The 19,199-nt window shown below is 33.9% G+C and overlaps 2 protein-coding genes across 2 annotated transcripts in view; one reads left to right on the top strand and one right to left on the bottom strand.

Moving 5' to 3' along the window:
- The window catches only part of LOC130736275 (uncharacterized), a 103,452-nt gene extending 95,345 nt beyond the window's left edge, over window positions 1-8,107 (bottom strand). Inside the window, exons 1-4 of the mRNA XM_057588116.1 lie at window positions 8,032-8,107; window positions 7,335-7,652; window positions 849-955; window positions 609-750 (exon numbers count right to left, since the gene is read on the bottom strand). Of these exons, the coding sequence (XP_057444099.1) occupies window positions 609-750; window positions 849-955; window positions 7,335-7,652; window positions 8,032-8,107 (643 nt within the window). The remainder of the gene's footprint in view (window positions 1-608; window positions 751-848; window positions 956-7,334; window positions 7,653-8,031) is intronic.
- A 7-nt stretch (window positions 8,108-8,114) lies between these two features.
- Window positions 8,115-8,603, top strand: LOC130736274 (ATP-dependent DNA helicase RRM3-like). The gene has a single exon (XM_057588115.1). The coding sequence runs from the start codon at window positions 8,115-8,117 to the stop codon at window positions 8,601-8,603; it is 489 nt and encodes a 162-aa protein (XP_057444098.1).
- Window positions 8,604-19,199: the final 10,596 nt, after the last annotated feature.

Genomic DNA, 19,199 nt, shown 5'->3' with positions numbered 1-19,199 from the left:
CGCTGCAAAATGTCCGTCGCTAAACACCAATTTTGTTGTAGTGTAAAATTGGGATCTTCCATTCTTGTTCTCAGCAAACAAATATCAAAGAGGAATTCATATTGACAAGATTCTAGATAGCAACTAGCAAGTACTTAAAGCGCATTATATAAAAAACAGATCTCGAGACTTAAAAAAATTACAAAGCATACGCCAAAGAATGACTGTTTAAGTGTAAGCATGTATGAAGTCTTTAATAGTATAGAAACTTAACTCTTGTAGCATTTTTATATTAGCAGCCAAAGCCAAAAAATGACCTATGAGTATATTTATAAACACTATTTTGGGATGCAGCAGTGAATTGAACTTCATATCAGGGTTGTTAATAGCGAATAGCGTAGCGGCAAGCCCAAAAAACGCTATTTAGAGCGTTATTACGGCGCTACAGAGGTAAATAACGCAAATAGCGGTGAATAGTGGAGTAGCGATGAACTCACAGGACGCTATGCTATAGCGTTATTGCGCCGCTATAGAGCGCTGTTAACAAGCCTGCTTCATATTAACACTAACAATAGACCCAAAAAATCACATAAGCACCAAATTGGAAAAATAAAATAAAATACACTAACCATTTGCATTATCTATTGACTCACCAAGCTCCTGCAAAGCACGGTGCCTATCTTCCAAAGAAGTAGACACATTATTCAAGTCACTTATGGCAACTTTCATCAACTCAGCATCTGATGGCATCCTCATTTTCTCAAATAATTCCTTTTTAAGTAACACCAACAACTCATCACATAAGAAAGTAACAAACACATATCACACCCAATTCACAAAATAAACAACTTTCTAAGCTAGTTTCACACCTTGATTTCCTTTTGACGTTTTTGAATATCATTAGGTGAGAGACGTTGATGTGCTTGTGCTGATTCCTTCAACTTCTCAGGATCAGAATTACCTAAAGCAAATGACAACAAAGTAAGTAGCAAGTAGAAGAAAAATCAAATCATACTGTTGTGAACTTGCATGTGTGGGTTCCTTTGAATTTTTTTAATTTTCAGCTCTTTTATCCCGCTTATTACCCTAAATTCTGTCTATAAATGCAGAAATTACCTAGCTTTAACTACTATCACCCCTCCCTTTGTCCTTATTTGAAATTTGAAATTCAGATAATTCATCTTCTGCACTGTATTTATTTGTAATGAGACTATATTCATATATCTCATCTTCAGATTTGCATTGCAGAGCCCACTTTCCTCCTCTGATATGTCTCCCCTGATTCTCTTCATTGTCTCCAAGTATTTTCTACCCTCTGCGTCTATGGAGGCAACGACTGAGGTATTGGAAATGGAGGAACTTGCGGTGTCTCCCAGTATTCTCTTCGCCGCTTAAAGACAGGCTTTCACTGGTTGTTTGTTAGGTGGGTCTTTGATCAGCTATATGAGGTGAGTTTATGTTTTTTACCTTCATAAAATGTACCCTTTGAATGTGTTGGCGACAAATAATGATAATCAATAGAGCTGAATCTGATAAAATGTGTTTTTTGATGCGATTCCAGAAAATTGCTGGAGCTTTCTTATGTCGGTTCCTTTGAATGGTCTAAGTGGCACCCGTTCTCTTAATGTTTTTGAAAAGAAAAATGCTACAAGAAGTACACCATCCCCCGATGCTAACGAGGAGTCATCCATGTCGCATTCTATCTTACAGCCGGCTGTAAAGAAGCACGCTGAGGTGAAAGAAAGCAAGTGGAGCTATGATTGAGATCAGACCAAGCTTGTGGGAAAATATTTCTTTTATTGAAACAAGTGGAAGTGAAATTTAGCATCTAGAATGATAGATTTTGGTGAATTTTTGTTTGTCATTGTATGTAGATTTGGATATTTGGTAAATGTACAAACCATCGAAAAGGCTGGGATTTGTGGAGAATTATGTTTCACTGGATTTTGAGGCATTTTTTGAAATGAAAATATGTTGAATTATAGGCGTTGTATTGATTTTACTTTCTATCTATTTGATATTAGATTCTAAATTCTTTAACTTCTTTTTTGTTGAATGCTGGTGTAGAGCTATAAGGGCCTAATGTCTTGAAGGTCTCTATCTCTTCATTTTCTCTTTTGTTACAGAGTTTGTATTTTCAGTGTTTAGCCTCCATGATGTTTTATTCTAATCCATGATTTGCTTTAATTTTAATTAGTCAACAGTATATGGTTTTAACTTTGTTAATTTATATTGCTAATTGATTAGTTTTAATATGAAATATTTGATTTGATTTGTTGTTTACTTTGACTCTAAAGTTAGCATTTTCTATAATAAATTGTTTGATTAAACTAGATTTGTTATTTATTTTTCCTTCCTCTATAACTTGCAAGCCATTGGTAAAGATCTTCTTCTACGCGGAGGAATATTTTACATACTAGTTTTTAACCCGTGCCTTGCACGGGGAATTTAATTTTGGATTTATTTTTATTTTTTATTTTTGTTAATCGATTAATATCTTTATTTATTTATTCTATATAGGTATTTGGTTTATTTTTTTCGTTTTTTGCACAGTTGTGGTGTAGGTTTTTTTTTTTGCAAAGTAATGTGTTTAAGGGTCGAAAGCACATTTAAATTGATTTATTGAATATTTTAGTAACATAAAATGATTTGTTGAATATTTTAGTAACATGGTCAATATACGAAAAAAAAGTCAAAATGTTTGAAAGTCCACCGAGGTCTATTTACCAAAAAAAAAACAAATTGTCAACGTGGGTAAAGACATAAAAGTGAAAGTTTAGAACAAACGCTATTTATTTGCAAACAATCTTAAGGAAATGCAACTAAATCTTTGAAACCTTGATCTTTTTCAACATTTCTGCATCTTTACTTCCAACAACTTCTGTTATGGAACCATCGTCTGAACGACGTTTAATAGGTGTGTTGGAGTCTTCAACTATAGCTGGAGGTGTGTTTCGTTTACCACTTTTAGTGATTGTCTGCAAAAGAAACCTATTTTATAATAGTGATGACCAATGTCTAGACCAAACCTATTTTACAATAGTGATGACCAATACCTCAGTCAGAGATTTTACATTTGAATCGGAAATATCAGAAAGGCTTAAATTCATTTTTGGTCCCCCACGAATGCGTTTCATGCAAAATGAGTCCCTAACCTTCAAAAATAGCATTCTTGATCCCAAACGTTATACTCCGTTAACAGTTTTGGTCCATTTTCCTTATTTCGTTAGAAAACTAACAATTTGTGCTTACGTGGATTTTTTTAATAAAATTTGAATTGAATTTTTTTTATTGAAACAACAAACCCAGCAAAATCTTTGGTGTTTATGAAGCTTTTCCCAACCCATTACTACAAAACTACATCTCCCAAACTCATCCAACCCCATCGAAACCGTAACCCCAACCCCATTATTGAAAACCCTTTTCCCCCAAATCTGCTGAGAAACTCAGAAATTTCTCAACAACATAACCCTTTTCCCCTAAATCTGGGATTCAAGTTTCAACCTTGCTCAAGCTTTGAAACCCAGAAGCAATAAAAATTGAAAACCCAGGTTGAAACCTTCCTCACAATCTCGTCCCACTACCATGAATAGCCAACGAAACCTTCACAACACCTCAGCCGAAGAGTGATATGTGGATTTCATCTTTGAAATATCTCTCTCTCTCTCTCTCTCTCTTTCTATTGATGGGTTTGCTGGAAGGAGGAGAAGGAGCAGGTGGTGGCCGGCGGCGTGATATGGGAAGAGGAGAAGGTCTCGATTTGGTTTGGATGTGGCTGGGTGAAGTCTCGGCGGCGCTGGAAAGGGGAATACTAGCAGTGGTGCGATCTGGACAAAGAAGGCGGTTGTCGGGGTGGATCGGTGGTTGGGGTGATCTGGGGGAGAGAGAAGTGTGGCGGTTCATCTGAGAAGAGGAGTAGGAGCGGCGACGGTGCGATCTGGGGAGAGATAAGTGGTGGCTAATCTTGTGAGAAGAAGAACTGGAGCTTTGAAGGAGAAGAGGAGACTCTGGGTTTGGATCTGAGAGAGAGAAAGAGTCAGAGAGTGAAAATGTTGGATATGAAGGTAGTGCGAAAAGTTTCAAAATTTATGTTGTGAGAGTGATGGGTTTGAATAATATGATGAAGATGATGGAAGGATGTATGAAGAAGTGGTCGAATTTCCTGGAAAATGTAGAAATCATTAGTTTTTAGATGGAAAAGTGAAGAGGGACCAAAACTGTTAACGGAGTATAACGTTTGGGATCAAGAATGCTATTTTTGAAGGTTATGGACTCATTTTGCACGAAACATATTCGCGGAGGACCAAAAATAGATTTAAGCCTATCGGAAATCATGATGTAGATATAAATAATCATTATGAATATAAAACATGTATCAAAATCTTTTTTTTCCTATTATAACGTTATGAATTTAAAGCAATTAAATTCAATGAAAGAGTTTAAGATTTTAAGGTCTAATTAATTGATATTTTATCTCATTATTCATGTGTTGTTGTTTTTTTTTTTTGCAAAAATTATTCATGTGTTGTTAATTTCCCACAATAGGTGATTATTAAATTAGTTTAATAAGTATTTAAGTTTGTAGTTATTGTTTAAAAATCTCTAACCCCATGAATTTTTTATTTAAAACGCATTTTTGTTTAGTGTAATCCTAACATTATATGTTTATTTACTAATTTAATAATGTATTCATTAATACTAAGTTAATAATATAATAAGTAATTGTTTTATTTAATTAAAACGTTGAATGAAAATCAATGTATGTTTTTTTTCAATAAAAAAAAGTCTAATAAATTAAATTAAAAGTGATGAGAACATACTGATATGCAAGTAACCAAATTTTTAATACTTGTGCTTGGGAAAAACGTCAGGAACTCATCTTTTTCAGTAATGTTTAATCTTTCAATCATAACGTTTATTACTTGAGTATGAACTTCGTCACACTCAAATAACCTTCGAAGAAACAAAAATTATGTTGTTATTTGTCATCTAAATTTGTTCAAAGTAATATGAAATCCACAGTACATACATACCTTTCTCTGTAGGACACTGCTTGTGGAATGTCAGGATTGAACATTACTTTAGTGCAGTTTAACCCAGCAGTTAGTTTATATTCTCCTGGAAAAAAAATTAGTGATCGATTGTAAGTTTAAGTTTGAACATGTTGATTTATTATATAGAAGTTTATATTTGTTTGTTGCTCAAAATAATTAAATGTACCTTGATGAATTGTTATAACTCTCAACAATATGATAATCACAACATGTTTGTTGTCTTTTGAATTTAGAAGTGCATCCAATTCGTCGACAAATTGGCCGTATAAAAAAAATTTATTTTTTTTGCTGGAAAAAATTAAATAAAAGTTGTTAACTTTCTTCTGTAGGAATTTATAGAAATTAATAATACTAATTTTTATTGATAAAAGCAAATTTACCCTTGAGATTCAAGTTCAATGTCTCTACTCTGCGTATGGACTTCATTCCGCTCAAATCCGTTGTAATTTCCGACGTGCGTTACTTCGCCCATAACATCTGTTTTAATGGTAATGTCAATACATGGAAGTGTTGATGTATTTGAAGTTATTTAAATGAAGGTAAATATTTACATACCAACTAAGAACCACTCGTCAAAGTCAGGATTTTGAATTTCATGCACGTTGTCAAATATCAGATCACGCACATGAAACACATCTTTATTATATGGAACCATCCTTGTTCTACTTTGCAAGTGTATCTTGTAGATATGCCTAGATGCACTAAGACCTCGGAAATTATGTCATACCCAGAAATATTCAAAACGGTATACCAACCCTTCCGTGATTCTGTTGGCAAAACGTTCATGAAGGTTACGCCTACACTCTGCATGGATTGTTTGACCCTAGAAATGAAGGAGTTTCATATGAATTTATGTCTGTGAATTAAATTAAATACAATTACATATTTAATAATAGAGAAATTGTTTCTGGTTTCCATACCTTTCGATCCATCAACAACAGATTATAGAACGAACCATCGTGTCCTTCCTCATATTCTTCCTCCTCTTCTTCAGCAAACCACGCCCTTACTACTCGAACGACAATAGTCCAATCATGTGCTAAAGGAGTCAGTTGGTCAAGTAGGCTATAGTTCGGATTCATGATGCAATAAAGTTTTGGAGATGAAAACTAACGTATGTTGATTTTGGCCTTAACTTGTGTATAAAAGGAGATGTATACTAAAGTATATATATAGGCTTATTGCTCTTCAGTGATTCCTAATTGATTTTGTTTTGATTTATTATTATTTTTTGTTGAAGCTCGAATTTTTATTAGTATAAGTTGAGTTTTTTCTAAAATTTAATGTGTTATTCAATTTTTTACTTGATTCTGAATTTTTAATTTATGTATGTAGGTTTTATTTACTTAATTAACGCACATAATTTTGTATAATTAATGTATATAATCAAGTAATTGTTCTTTGGGCGTATCGAGTTCTGATCAGTTTGTACTTGTTTCTTGCCTTGAGTTGCTATTGGCTCAAGCTTCTTTTTTAATAATATACATTTCATGTTCAAGAAAAAATAATCAAGTAATTGTAATTAAGGAATTATTACTAAGTTGTTGCTTGATTTTTAAAAATAAATCGATGTAATTAATGCACTTAATTATGATGGATAAATTTTAAAATTAAATTAATGTTATTAATTTTGTTTTTTTTAATTCTAATTTAAAAGTATTTTAATTCGATTTTCCTAAATAGCAGTCAACGGTTTTAAGGAAAGATATTTTTAAGGAATATTTGTTAAAAATAATTGAATGTAATTAAGGCAGTTAGACTATTTTGTTATTTTGAATTTAATGTACTTTATCACGTTATTAATGCAATAAATTTGGTATTTTTTTAATAAATATGGTTTTTTTACGCATTGAAGGTTGAAAAATACCTTTATTTAAATTTTAATTTTTTAAATGCTAAATATCATAAATGTGCTTGATTATTTATTGACTAAAAGTTAATGCAAAAAAAAATCATTAAATGCGTGACTAAAACACATAAATGCGTGTGATTATTTAAGGAATAAAAGTAAATGTAGGAAAAAGTCATAAAAATGCGTTTATTAATTTGTAATGTGAGAATTTATGATTTTTAATCACTCCTTTAATTTATTTATTTATTATTAAATTCGTAGTGTAATATGTTTCAATACGATTGTTCAACATTATTTTTGGACAATTAGTAAAGAAGCAAAACGTATAAAGAAAACCAATAAATTTGTGATGCCTCATAAATTTTACCGTCATACAAATTTCATAAAATTCAGAATTATTTAGGATAGACTGATCGGAAATTGACGTCTTTCAAACTTAAACGGGTAACCTGAGACAGATGGAACCATGTCCATTCTTGGAATGGAAATGTCTTCTCCAATGTTGGTTCCTGTTATTACAGTGGCCTTTATAACATTTGTTCCAAGATCAGCCACTATTAGCCGCGTTCCAATGCATAAACCGGTTGCTTGATCTATATTTCTCAATAGCGTTATCGGAGCACCTTCCTTCAATATAATTTTGTGATTTGGTATTTCTGAGCATGTAATATCATTTAAGAATTCTGTAGTAAACCACTCTGATTGTAGTTCAGTGTCCTCGTCAGATTTGCAAGTGCTATCTGAGCTTAAGTACTCTGTTGGATTACCTGGTAGTAAATCAAGCATAAAATAATTAACCTTCTCAACACATTCCAATGTAGGACACAATATGCATCGTTCTTCCAAAAACTTTTCAGTCTTCATGTTCTGCACCAAATTGGGATATGCAAATCAACCAGGTCAAGAAGTGGATTTTCACTATCCTGTATCAAAAGATCTTCAGGAATTTCAATATCTGATTCACCACGCTCATTTGATTCGAAATCACCATCTCTGATTTTGAGAATTCAGTCAGCAAATTCTTTAATTTATGTTGCAAGCTCTGGTGAACCTATTATGCGTAATCTCATGTTTTTAGTGAGCTTTAAAACTTTCCAGTATTTCCAAAGATCAGAAGAATTTACTGTAGCAGATACAATGTCTTGCCTTCCACCTTTTGGAATGACTGCAGATATGGAGGAACTGGCAAAAATTTTGTCTGGAATACATTATCTGCAGCCATCCGTTCAATGGGTATGATTGTTCTGAATGTTGCTTCAAGTGGTATTGCTTCTTTGTTGTTGTCGGGTGGTAGAACATCACATTTCAGATTTTGCATTCCATTGCAAACCGATGAAACAACTACTTGCAACATCAAACAAGGTAGTTTAAGGGCAAATTTACTGATCCGTGCTAAATTGATCATTTGGGATGAAGCTCCTATGTTAAATAAGAATTGTTTTGAGACACTTGATAAGACTTTGCGCGATATCATGAGACAGGAAGATGAAAGCAACATGAAGAAACCATTTGGCGGTAAGGTTGTAGTTCTTGGTGGTGACTTCAGACAAACTCTTCCAGTCATTCCAAAAGGTGGAAGGCAAGACATTGTATCTGCTACAGTAAATTCTTCTGATCTTTGGAAATACTGGAAAGTTTTAAAGCTCACTAAAAACATGAGATTACGCACAATAGGTTCACCAGAGCTTACAATAGAAATTAAAGAATTTGCTGACTGAATTCTCAAAATCGAAGATGGTGATTTCGAATCAAATGAGCGTGGTGAATCAGATATTGAAATTCCTGAAGATCTTTTGATACAGGATAGTGAAAATCCACTTCTTGACCTGGTTGATTTGCATATCTATGGTCCTAATCTGGAAGAAGAACGAACTAGCTTCTTTAATTCCTTGGGGGAGGTTTTGATTAATAAAAGAGGATGTTGTGTGTTGGGGGGAGACTTTAATGCGACGCTCAATTGGAATGACAGAAGTGAGGGAACAGAAGGAACGGAAATAGCATTTGCGAACCTGATCAGGGACTTTCATCTCATTGATTTACCTCTCCAAAATTTTGAATATACGTGGTATAGCTCAAGAAATGGGGGGATTTGGAGTAGACTCGATAGATGGGTGGTAAATGAAGAAGTCATAGGGTGATTTGAGGAGCTAAACCAGAGGGCACAATCCTGGGGCCTATTGGATCACAGGGTAGTTACACTGGAAATGGGAATAATAGATTTTGGCCCCAAGCCATTCCTATTCTATAATAATTGGTTATTAGATAAGGAATTTGAGAACCTTGTTGTGAATTGGTGGAACTCTTCGCTAGTGCAAGGCTGGTCCGGGTTTGTGTTGCAGCAGAAACTGAAAGAAATCAAAGGTAAGATTCGGGAGTGGAAGGGACACTCCAATAACAGAACAGAAATAAAGATCAAGGAATTGGAACAAGAATTGCAGCTGGTGATGGAAAGGACTGCAGTGGAGGGTGCTTCGAATGAACTAAAAGAGAAGAGGCGGCAAGTTCTGAATGGTTTATGGGATGGTTATAGGGCTGAAGAGTCAAAATGGATGCAGAAGGGAAGGGTGAACTGGCTGAAACTGGGAGACAAAAACACAGCTTTGTTTCACCGCATAAGCAAAATCAGAAGAGCCAAAAAGCATATTACCAAGTTAAGGGTGGAGGGTGAAGACATAGAGGACCCATCTGCAATCAAAGGAGCTATATTGAACCATTTCAAACAGTATTTCTCAAGACAGGATCAACTGAGACCCAAGCTAAAATGCTCAAATCTGCCACATTTAACTGAGAGACAAAAAGCTAGTTTGGAGGTCAATTTTACAGAAACAGAAATCTGGAATGCAGTGAAAAGTTGTGATGGTAACAAAGCACCGGGGCCGGATGGCTTCAATTTGGGGTTTTTCAAACACTTCTGGTTTTTAGTCAAGGAGGATGTTCACAAATTGTTTGCGGAGTTCTATGAATCTGGAAAATTGGTTAAAGGGATGAACGCTGCATTTATCTCCCTAATTCCCAAAGTAACATGTCCACAAGAAGTAGCGGATTATAAACCTATCAGCTTAATTGGGAGCTCATATAAGCTAATATCCAAAGTGCTGGCAGCAAGGTTACAATCAGTTCTGCCAAAATTGATCTCAGAAAACCAATTTGCTTTCACGACAGGGAGACAAATTACTGACTGCATCTTTCTTGCTGCGGAGGTTACTGATTTTTTAATGAGAAAGGAGGGAGGAGGATTTATTTTGAAATTAGATTTTGCAAAAGCATATGATAGCATAGAATAGAAGTTTCTACTGGATGTTTTAGAGGAAATGAACTTCGGGTCAAGATGGATAAGATGGATGAAATGCTGTATATCTACAGCTTCAGTAGCAATTCTTGTTAATGGATCCCCCTCGGACTTCTTTGCAATAGAGAAAGGATTGCGCCAAGGTGACCCGTTGTCGCCTCTCTTGTTCAACATCTGTGTGACCGGCCTTTCTAGTTTGTTGAATCAATTACTAGGGGAGAGAATGTTTGGTGGTGTTAGATTGGGTGAAAGGTTAGCGCTAAACCATTTACAATTTGCGGATGACACCTTACTATTTTGTGAGAATGATGGAGGGCAATTGGAGCTTCTATGCCACACATTATTTGCTTTCATGTTCGCATCAGGCCTAAAACTAAATCTGGGTAAATCACTTCTCATAGGGTGTAACATGGATGATTTATCAGTGGAAGAGGAGGCCAGAAAATATGGGTGGACAGTGGGCAAATTGCCAATTACTTACCTTGGGGCAACACTAGGGGGTAACCCAAAAAGATTGCGTTTTTGGGAACCAATGCTGGACAAGCTAAGAAAGAAGGGAAGGTCATATAATTCGAAATATACGTCTTTAAGTGGTAGACTTGTACTGTTGAAAGCTGCTCTGAATTCAATCCCAATTTTCTGGTTTGCAATTTTCAAGGCACCGGCAGGAGTAATAAGAGAAATTGAGAAAGTATATCGTTCCTTTTTATGGGGAAACGAAGAAAGGGGAAGAAAAGTGGCATGGATACCGTGGGAATCAGTTTGCACAGCTAAAGAAAGAGGAGGGCTGGACTTAGGTTTTATCGGGTGGAAAAATAAAGCTTTACTTATAAAATGGGCTTGGAAGTTTGGCACTGCGAAAAATAGCTTGTGGAGGAAAGTCATAATAGCTAAATATAAGATGCAGGATGAGGAGTTGTTGCTGCATCGTGCCATGGAAGAGGGGGGGGGGGAATGGTCTCTTGTGATGCAAGGTATAATCCAGGTCTTGAAAGAAGAGACTATGTTAACAAATGGATGGAAGGAGTATGTGAAGTGTAAGGTAGGGAATGGAAAAAATATTCGTTTTTGGCATGATCCATGGGCTGATACGAAACCACTAAGTCTGAAATTTCCAAGAATCTTTGCCATGAGTACAAATAAGACTGCCTTGATCTCTGATATGGGATTATTTGTGAGAGGAAAGTGGATATGGGATATAAACTTCAGAAGACAATTTTTTGACTGGGAATTGGACATATTTGTAGCCTTTGAGGAATTAATAAACACAATCTACCCGGCAGAGTCTGAATGCGATTCTCTCATATGGTGTCTAAATCGAATGGATACTACTCAATCAAGGTATTGTGTGTGTGGGTAGAAGAACAACTTATTCAGGTCCCTGATTACATTGTCCCTGCGCTTGCCAAAAAGGTGGTCCCTCCTAAAGTGAGCTTGCTGTTTTGGCAAGCTTGTCATGACAAACTTGCAACAAAGAAGAACCTTATTAGAAGGGGTATCATTGACCCTCAACATGGAGCATGTGTGATGTGTGGCAACCAAGAAGAATCATCTGATCACTTGTTCCTGCAATGTGACAAGACTAGGGAACTCTGGCAGAATTTAATTAATAGGGAAGGGTGGCAAGGAGCAATGCCTAACACACTGAAATCCTTGATGTTGGAATGGCCATCAATGGTGGCAAAAACAGATCACAAAATATGGGATTTACTGCCATTCTCACTGGTCTGGGCTGTGTGGACGGAGAGAAATGCCATTATTTTTAAAGGGAAGGAGTTGGATATAAATGAGGTGTGGGATATTCATTTGCTAAAGGTTTCGTGGTGGGTAAAAATTGCATGGAAGGGATGCCCTCATGAAACAGATCACATTATGAGGAACTTGACTATTATAAGGTTGCCTCAAGTGCAAAAACCCGTAAGGATAGCTGGCTGGAACCCTCCATCTAGTGGTCTTCTCAAATGCAATGTGGACGGTGCTTCAAAAGGAAATCCGGGGCCAAGTGGAGTGGGAGGGATCGTTCGGGACATACATAGTAAAATTCAGGGGTATTTTGTAATCAATGTTGGGTTTGGATGGGCACATGAAGCTGAGGTAAAAGCCATTTTACATGCATTAATTTTCTGTCAAGAATTCTTACTGCGCAACATAATAGTTGAGAGTGATTCTGCGATTGTGGTGGGGTGGGTGGGATCAAAGGAAAAGCGGCCGTGGAGGCTTCTCAAGGAATTGAATAAAATTGATTTTCTAATACAAGAGGTAAGTTGTGCGGAAGTGAGACATATATACAGAGAAAGCAATGCGGAGGCAGACTTCCTGGCTAACAAAGGTTGCAATCGGGATGCTCCTTTATGGGTGTGCTTAGAGGAACCCATTCTTCTAGATGAGCTATTGGCAAGGGAAGCAGCCTCAGGTAACATAGCTCTATAATAATTCTGTTAAGGGCTTTGAGGGTTCAGATCTGCTTTGTTGGGACAAAAATGGAGCGGTTTTAAAATTCGAGCCAATGGAAAACGTCATACTTTTGTGGCTAATCCGAGCAGAACAGTGGGGAGATTTTCATGTTTCTGTTACTTGTTTTTAGCATTCTGGTTGTATTCAATTAGTGGTTTTTGGTGCTGTTCATGTTAATGGTGGGTTTGATCACTCACCATTTTTTCAGCACCCTGTTTATCCTAGATAATAGGATTGGAAGCTCACTGGGTATGTTGGTGCTCCTTTTTATTGTGTTGATTAACAATACATTGTGGTGTTGTGGGGTCTCAGTGTGTTGAGCCCTATGAATTGGAATCCTTAGATGGGAAAGGTTGTTCCCATCGTTTTTTCTCCATTCATTAAACATTTCAGTTTTCAAAAAAAAAACATTAATGTTTTTACTAACATTAAATATCAATCAATTATAAACACCATTTTAAATTAATTACACATGAATAAAGTTCCTTAATGTCTTTTATGATTTTAAATAAGGAAATTAATATAATTAAGTGGTTTATATAAGGAAATTGAAGGAAATTAATAATTAATTTTAAAAATATTTTCCCTAAATAAATAGTTAATGCATTAAAATTTATTAAATTATTTTAAATTTCCTTTTTTTAAAAAAACGAAAATCACATTTATTTCATAAAGCATTTAATGTCTTTTATGATTTTAAATAAGGAAATTAATATAATTAAGTGATTTATATAAGGAAATTGAAGGAAATAAACAATTAAATTCGAAAATATTTTCCTTAAATAAATAGTCAATGAATTAAAATTTATTTAATTATTTTAAATTTCATTATTTAAAAAAAAACGAAAATAGCATTTATTTAATAAAGTATTTAATGCATTTTATGATTTTAAATAAGGAAATTAATATAATTAAGAGGTTTATATAAGGAAATTAAAGTAAATAATTAATTAATTTATTAAATATTTTCCTTTAATAAATATTCTATCCATTAAATTTTATTTAATTATTTTAAATTTCATTATTAAAAAAAATGAAAATAGCATTTATTTCATAAAGCATTTAATGTCTTTTATTATTTTAAATAAGGAAATTAATATAATTAAGTGGTTTATATAAGGAAATTGAAGGAAATAAATAATTAATTTTGAAAATATTTTCCATAAATAAATAGTCAATGCATTAAAATTTATTTAATTATTTTAAATTTCCTTATTAAAAAAAACGAAAATAGTATTTATTTCATAAAACATTTAATGTCTTCTATGATTTTAAATAAGGAAATTAATATAATTAAGTGGTTTATATAAGGAAATTGAAGGAAATAAATAATTAATTTTGAAAATATTTTCCATAAATAAATAGTCAATGCATTAAAATTTATTTAAATATTTTAAATTTCCTTATTTAAAAAAAACGAAAATAGCATTTATTCCATAAAGCTTTTAATGTCTTTTATGATTTTAAATAAGGAAATTAATATAATTAAGAGGTTTATATAAGGAAATTGAAGGAAAAAAATAATTCATTTCGAAAATATTTTACTTAAATCAATATGAATCAATATATATTAGAAAAGAAGAACTCCCATCAGGCTAATTCGATGAGGTGTCGCTCCTAGATTAATTCTCAGGCCAATTTAATGAAGTGTCGCTCCCAGATTAATCCTCAGGCCAATTTAATGAGGTGTCACTCACAGATTAATTCTCATTTGATATTAAAAATATTAAAAAAAAGCATATATGTGTATTTTTATAATAAATAAAAGAAAAACAAATCCGTGAAAAGAAATCATATATAAAAAAATATTTTTTAAGGATTTTGTTTTGTTTTTATTGTTATTTGTTAGATTAGTTTATTATTAGTCCTATCTCATTGAGATATACCTTATATGTCTTTGGCTTCTCTGCATTTTTAGGACTTTCTTCTTCCCCATCTTCTCTATTTGTACAACTTGCTTTGTTCCCTTTTCATAGACAATATTTTGTTCTATTTCTACTGCTCTATGCTACCTTTAATCCATGGAGACTGCCTTCTTGATTGAATGATTGACTTTTACTTAACTTTTTCCTGACTGACAAAGAGTAAACGTGTTTTGATTCAGGTTCGATGTGAGAATTTTTGAAATTGCTATGTTCGCACAGATCCTTCTCAAGGATGACCTTCAAGCTGTCTGTTTCAGAGACCGTGAATGAGGAATAAATTGATGGGTAAATGGTCACTTTGGTCCTCAAAAGTGTCCACCGACTTCACATTTGTCCCTGAATGAATTTTATTCACCTCGCGGTCCTCCAAAGTGTCACGCGACCGTCACTTTAGTCCTTGACCTTAAAAAACACAAACAGACGTTAACGGAAGGTTGAGTTGGAACGTTGGGAAAATTTGAAATCCTTCAATTTAGTCCTTGATCTGGATTTTCCCCCAAATTTAATTAATAAAAAATAAAAACCAGAAACCCAGCAACACTGATGAATCTTCATCTCCTTTATCATGAAGTAATGAAACCTCAAAAAATCCCAAAACCTTTCATTTCGGATCTGAAACCAGATAACTCCTAGATCTCTGCATGCCCTTCATCTTCTTCGACACAAAAATGCAACTATCAAGACCAACAGCAGCACAAACAAAAATGAAAAATTCTCAGACACACAAATTGTTCCATCCAGGGCATGTGATACGAAGCTTTCAAAGTTCAGCTCAAGTATTGGAGTGTGGAGATAACATCAAAATTGCTTCTTGCCATTCACAGGATTCAATCAACAAAAAATGATGACGTGAAAAACACACTCAATTAGAGAAATAAGAAGAACACAAAAACCCCATTTCTCAAACCTCACCATCATCACCTACCACTTCACGCCACCCCCAAGCTACCCACCACCACCACCCTAAAACCCAGAACCCACCCACCACCATCACTAATCTCTTCACGCTAACCCGAACCCAGAGCCCAGCACCACCCCTCAGATCCCATCGAATCAGACCTCAAAACCCACCATGCAATCCCCAACCCACCCATCACCGGAAACGCCGAACCCGCCCACCACCATCACCACCCTCTTCACGCGACTTACAACCCATAACCGACCACCATCTCTCCGACCCAATCGAATCAGACCGGGATCGATTCAACTTGCTTCAAGATCGGTGAGTTTAGAGACTGAATTCAACTCAGGGAAGCTCTATGTTATAACCTGAAAATGTTGGTCTTGATTACTGTCTAAAGACATAACATTTGAGCCCTTTTCCAATTGATAGATCAGTTTAGTGGGAATTAGAATTAGTTTTTTCCAATTATCATAACTTAAATGGAAATACTTATATTTGTGCCAAAAAGAAAAAGTTGTGGACGCCATTGAAGAACCAGAATAAAGAACAAGAAGAAAACCCTGCACATTCGTTTCTCTGTCAAGGAGATGAAGATTCATCATTGTTGCTGGGTTTCTAGTTTTTTCTTTTTTTATTAATTAAATTTGGGAGAAAATCCAAATCAAGGACTAAATTGAAGCATTTCAAACTTTCCAACGTTCCAACTCAACCTTCCGTTAACATCTGTTTGTGTTTTTTAACGTCAAGGACTAAAGTGACAGACGTTTGACACTTTGGCGGACCGCAAGGTGGATAAAATTCATTCAGGGACGAATGTGAAGTCGGTGGACACTTTTGAGGACCAAAGTGACCATTTACCCTAAATTGATTGAAGAGGTAAGCTAACATAGAAATAGAAATCGTTTTGTATTTTATGTTTTTGATATGTTATTCGAATTGTGATCATTGTTATTACTCACCTTTCTTTTCTTGGATTTGCCTTCTCTATATTGTGGACTGCACTCTAGAACTTAACAACTTCAGTGTTTGATACTGTATACATATGTATGTAGTTTTGTTGTTTAATCAACAGTGATATAGTTCTCTAACATACTGTCATCTAAAGTTGCATACTTCACTTTGTTATTCGTGACCCTATTTTATTAGTTATAGCATCGTATTGAATGTTGTTTTTAATAAAATATATACCAATTGAATAATTCTAAATAGTTAGTGTATATATTTTTAAAAAAAATTGTATATTGGAAAATACAAAAGCCGTTTGAATTAATATTTTGAATATGTAACTGGATTTAAATTTAAGGCATTTATAAAACAAAAATCACATGTTGACCAAAAATATGAAAAAAAATACAACAAGTTATCCAAGCACATGTTGACCTTTTTAAATTTTAGATTTGATTAGGATTTAAGTTGCTTATTTCTTGATTTTTTTCTTGGGTATTTTATTTTATTTTGTGAGTATTAATTAATTTTTATCATATTTTTATTGAATTTTCGGATTTTTATTTAATTCAGGATTTTATGAGTTTTTATTTTGATTTGCTAGATTTTGGTAGTTTTTATCTATCTTTAGTTAGTACCTTTTTAAATTAGATTTGATTAGGATTTAGGTTGTTTATTTCTTGATTATATCTTGGATCTTTTATTTTATTTTTGATTTATTTTGAGGTTATTAATTAATTTTTATGGTGTCTTTATTGAATTTTTGGATTTTTATTTAATTTATGATTTTATGAGTTTTTATTGTGATTTGCTAGATTTTGATAGTTTTTATCTATCTTTAATTAGTACCTTTTTAAATTTTAGATTTGATTAGGATTTAGGTTGTTTATTTCTTGATTTTTTCTTAATTTGTCTTATTTTTATTAAATATTAATTCCAGGAAAAGGGAGCTGATCTGGTGCTGAGGGTCCACAGAGTTACCATGGACACGCAGAGATTTGGTGGTTGCTAGGTGAATTTGGCAGAATTTCTCATTGGTTGCGGACTACGATTGATGTCATTACTTTTTTATAAAAAAACTAATTACTATAGGGTTAAGAGTTCCCACGGGGATGAACATTTTAACAGAAAAATAAATTTGAGTAAAATACACTCACCCCCCTCAAGGTTTGTAAGAATGACACTCCACCCCATTCTTTTTTTAAATCTACACTCCACTCCATTTTTTATAAAGGCAAAATTTAGTGACGAAAACAAATTCGTCACTAATAAAAAATAATTACTAATTAGTTAAAATTTAAATAAGTTTAATGCATATACACTATCATACATTAATTTATGAAAATAATTTTCCTGAATTAAATTTAAAAAAACAATCCACTCTGTCGGTTAAGTCCACGTCCCATCTGTCTCCAAATCATATTTCTCACCACAAACGGTCACCACCAAGCCTTTGCTCCCTTTAACACGACGGCCACTGTCCCAGAATGTGAAACCCCATGGCACCACCATGCATCAAAGTTTTGTTGCGACCTGAACCACAGAACGTGAATCGCACATTCCCAAAGCTACCTGTTCAACTACTTCTTGTGAACTTCACCCCCTTTAAGTTGCGAGCGAACGCTCTGTTGGTTTAAGATGTCGTTGGATTTTGTTAAAAGCGGTGCTCCACCGCATCGTTGGGTTCTAATAACCTCCGATCCACTTCATATTTCTTAATTTTGTTTCTCTATTTTCTTCACCCATTTGTCTTGCTTTTTGGGTATACAATCCAATTTTCAAAATTTGAGGTATAAAGAGATTATTTTGATTAAAATTGAATTATTACCAAATATGAAAACACAAGCATGTTTCCCTATGTTCGAGATATGGTTTGTAAACCGGTCGGGTGTGCTATTGCAGAATTTGCATTGTGAATTTATGGAGGAAGACCGCGATTGAGAGAATGAGGAGGACTGTGATGTTTTCATTTTTAAATTTGTTGGATTATATTGAAAATATTTTTTGAAATTATTGATTAACAATTTAAATAATAATTTATTATTAATGAAGAATATTTTTCGTCACTAAATTTGCATCTATATAAAATGGGGTGGGGTGTAGATTTTAGACAAGAATGGGGTGGAGTGTAATTCTAACAAACCTTGAGAGGGGTGAGTGTACTTTACTCAATAAATTTTAATAAAATGTCACTATTTTACAATGTAACTTCATATTAAACATGTTCTACATAATCTTTCAAAAAAATGTTCTACATAATAATATAGTCTATTTTTATTTTATTTTGTTCAAATTACAGGGCAAAAAGCTCATACGAGAAAGAACATTTTAGCATGGAAATGCTTTAATGTCAAACATAATAAGAATTTTTTTTTTTTGAAAGCAAAATGGATATTATTAATAGAAAGACCTGAGCCAGAAATGACTCAAGGTAGAACAATACAAGTGTAAGATATGTCTAAAAACAAATTGGCCCAAAAAACAACCAGAGAAGTAAAAAAACCCACCACCAACCCACAAAATGACAATGAGCATCACCCAAGACAAGGCCTCATTAAAACCTTGTTAGGAAAAACCCAGTGGGATAAAAACCTACCAAGGAAAATGAGTACCACTGTTTTGGGTGAGTCATTCTGCAACTAAACAAAAAACAGTACATTTACTGCCCATAAAAATGAGACGTATCAAACACAGCCACAGTCCTTCTCTGGTCGAAATCCTCTAGCTGAGAGCAAAACAATAAACTGAAAAATACCAGCACCAACGTCATCATCAGCAGCAATTAAAAAACAGCAAC

The sequence above is a fragment of the Lotus japonicus genome, chromosome 2 (genome assembly GCF_012489685.1).
Source record: "Lotus japonicus ecotype B-129 chromosome 2, LjGifu_v1.2".
Lineage (NCBI taxonomy): Eukaryota > Viridiplantae > Streptophyta > Magnoliopsida > Fabales > Fabaceae > Lotus > Lotus japonicus.
Note: the sequence above shows the minus strand (reverse complement) of the source record. Positions and strands in the feature narration are given on the sequence as shown.

Coding starts and splice junctions, on each gene's coding strand:
- LOC130736274 (XM_057588115.1), top strand. CDS start 8,115: ATGGGTATGATTGTTCTGAATGTTGCTTCAAGTGGTATTGCTTCTTTG.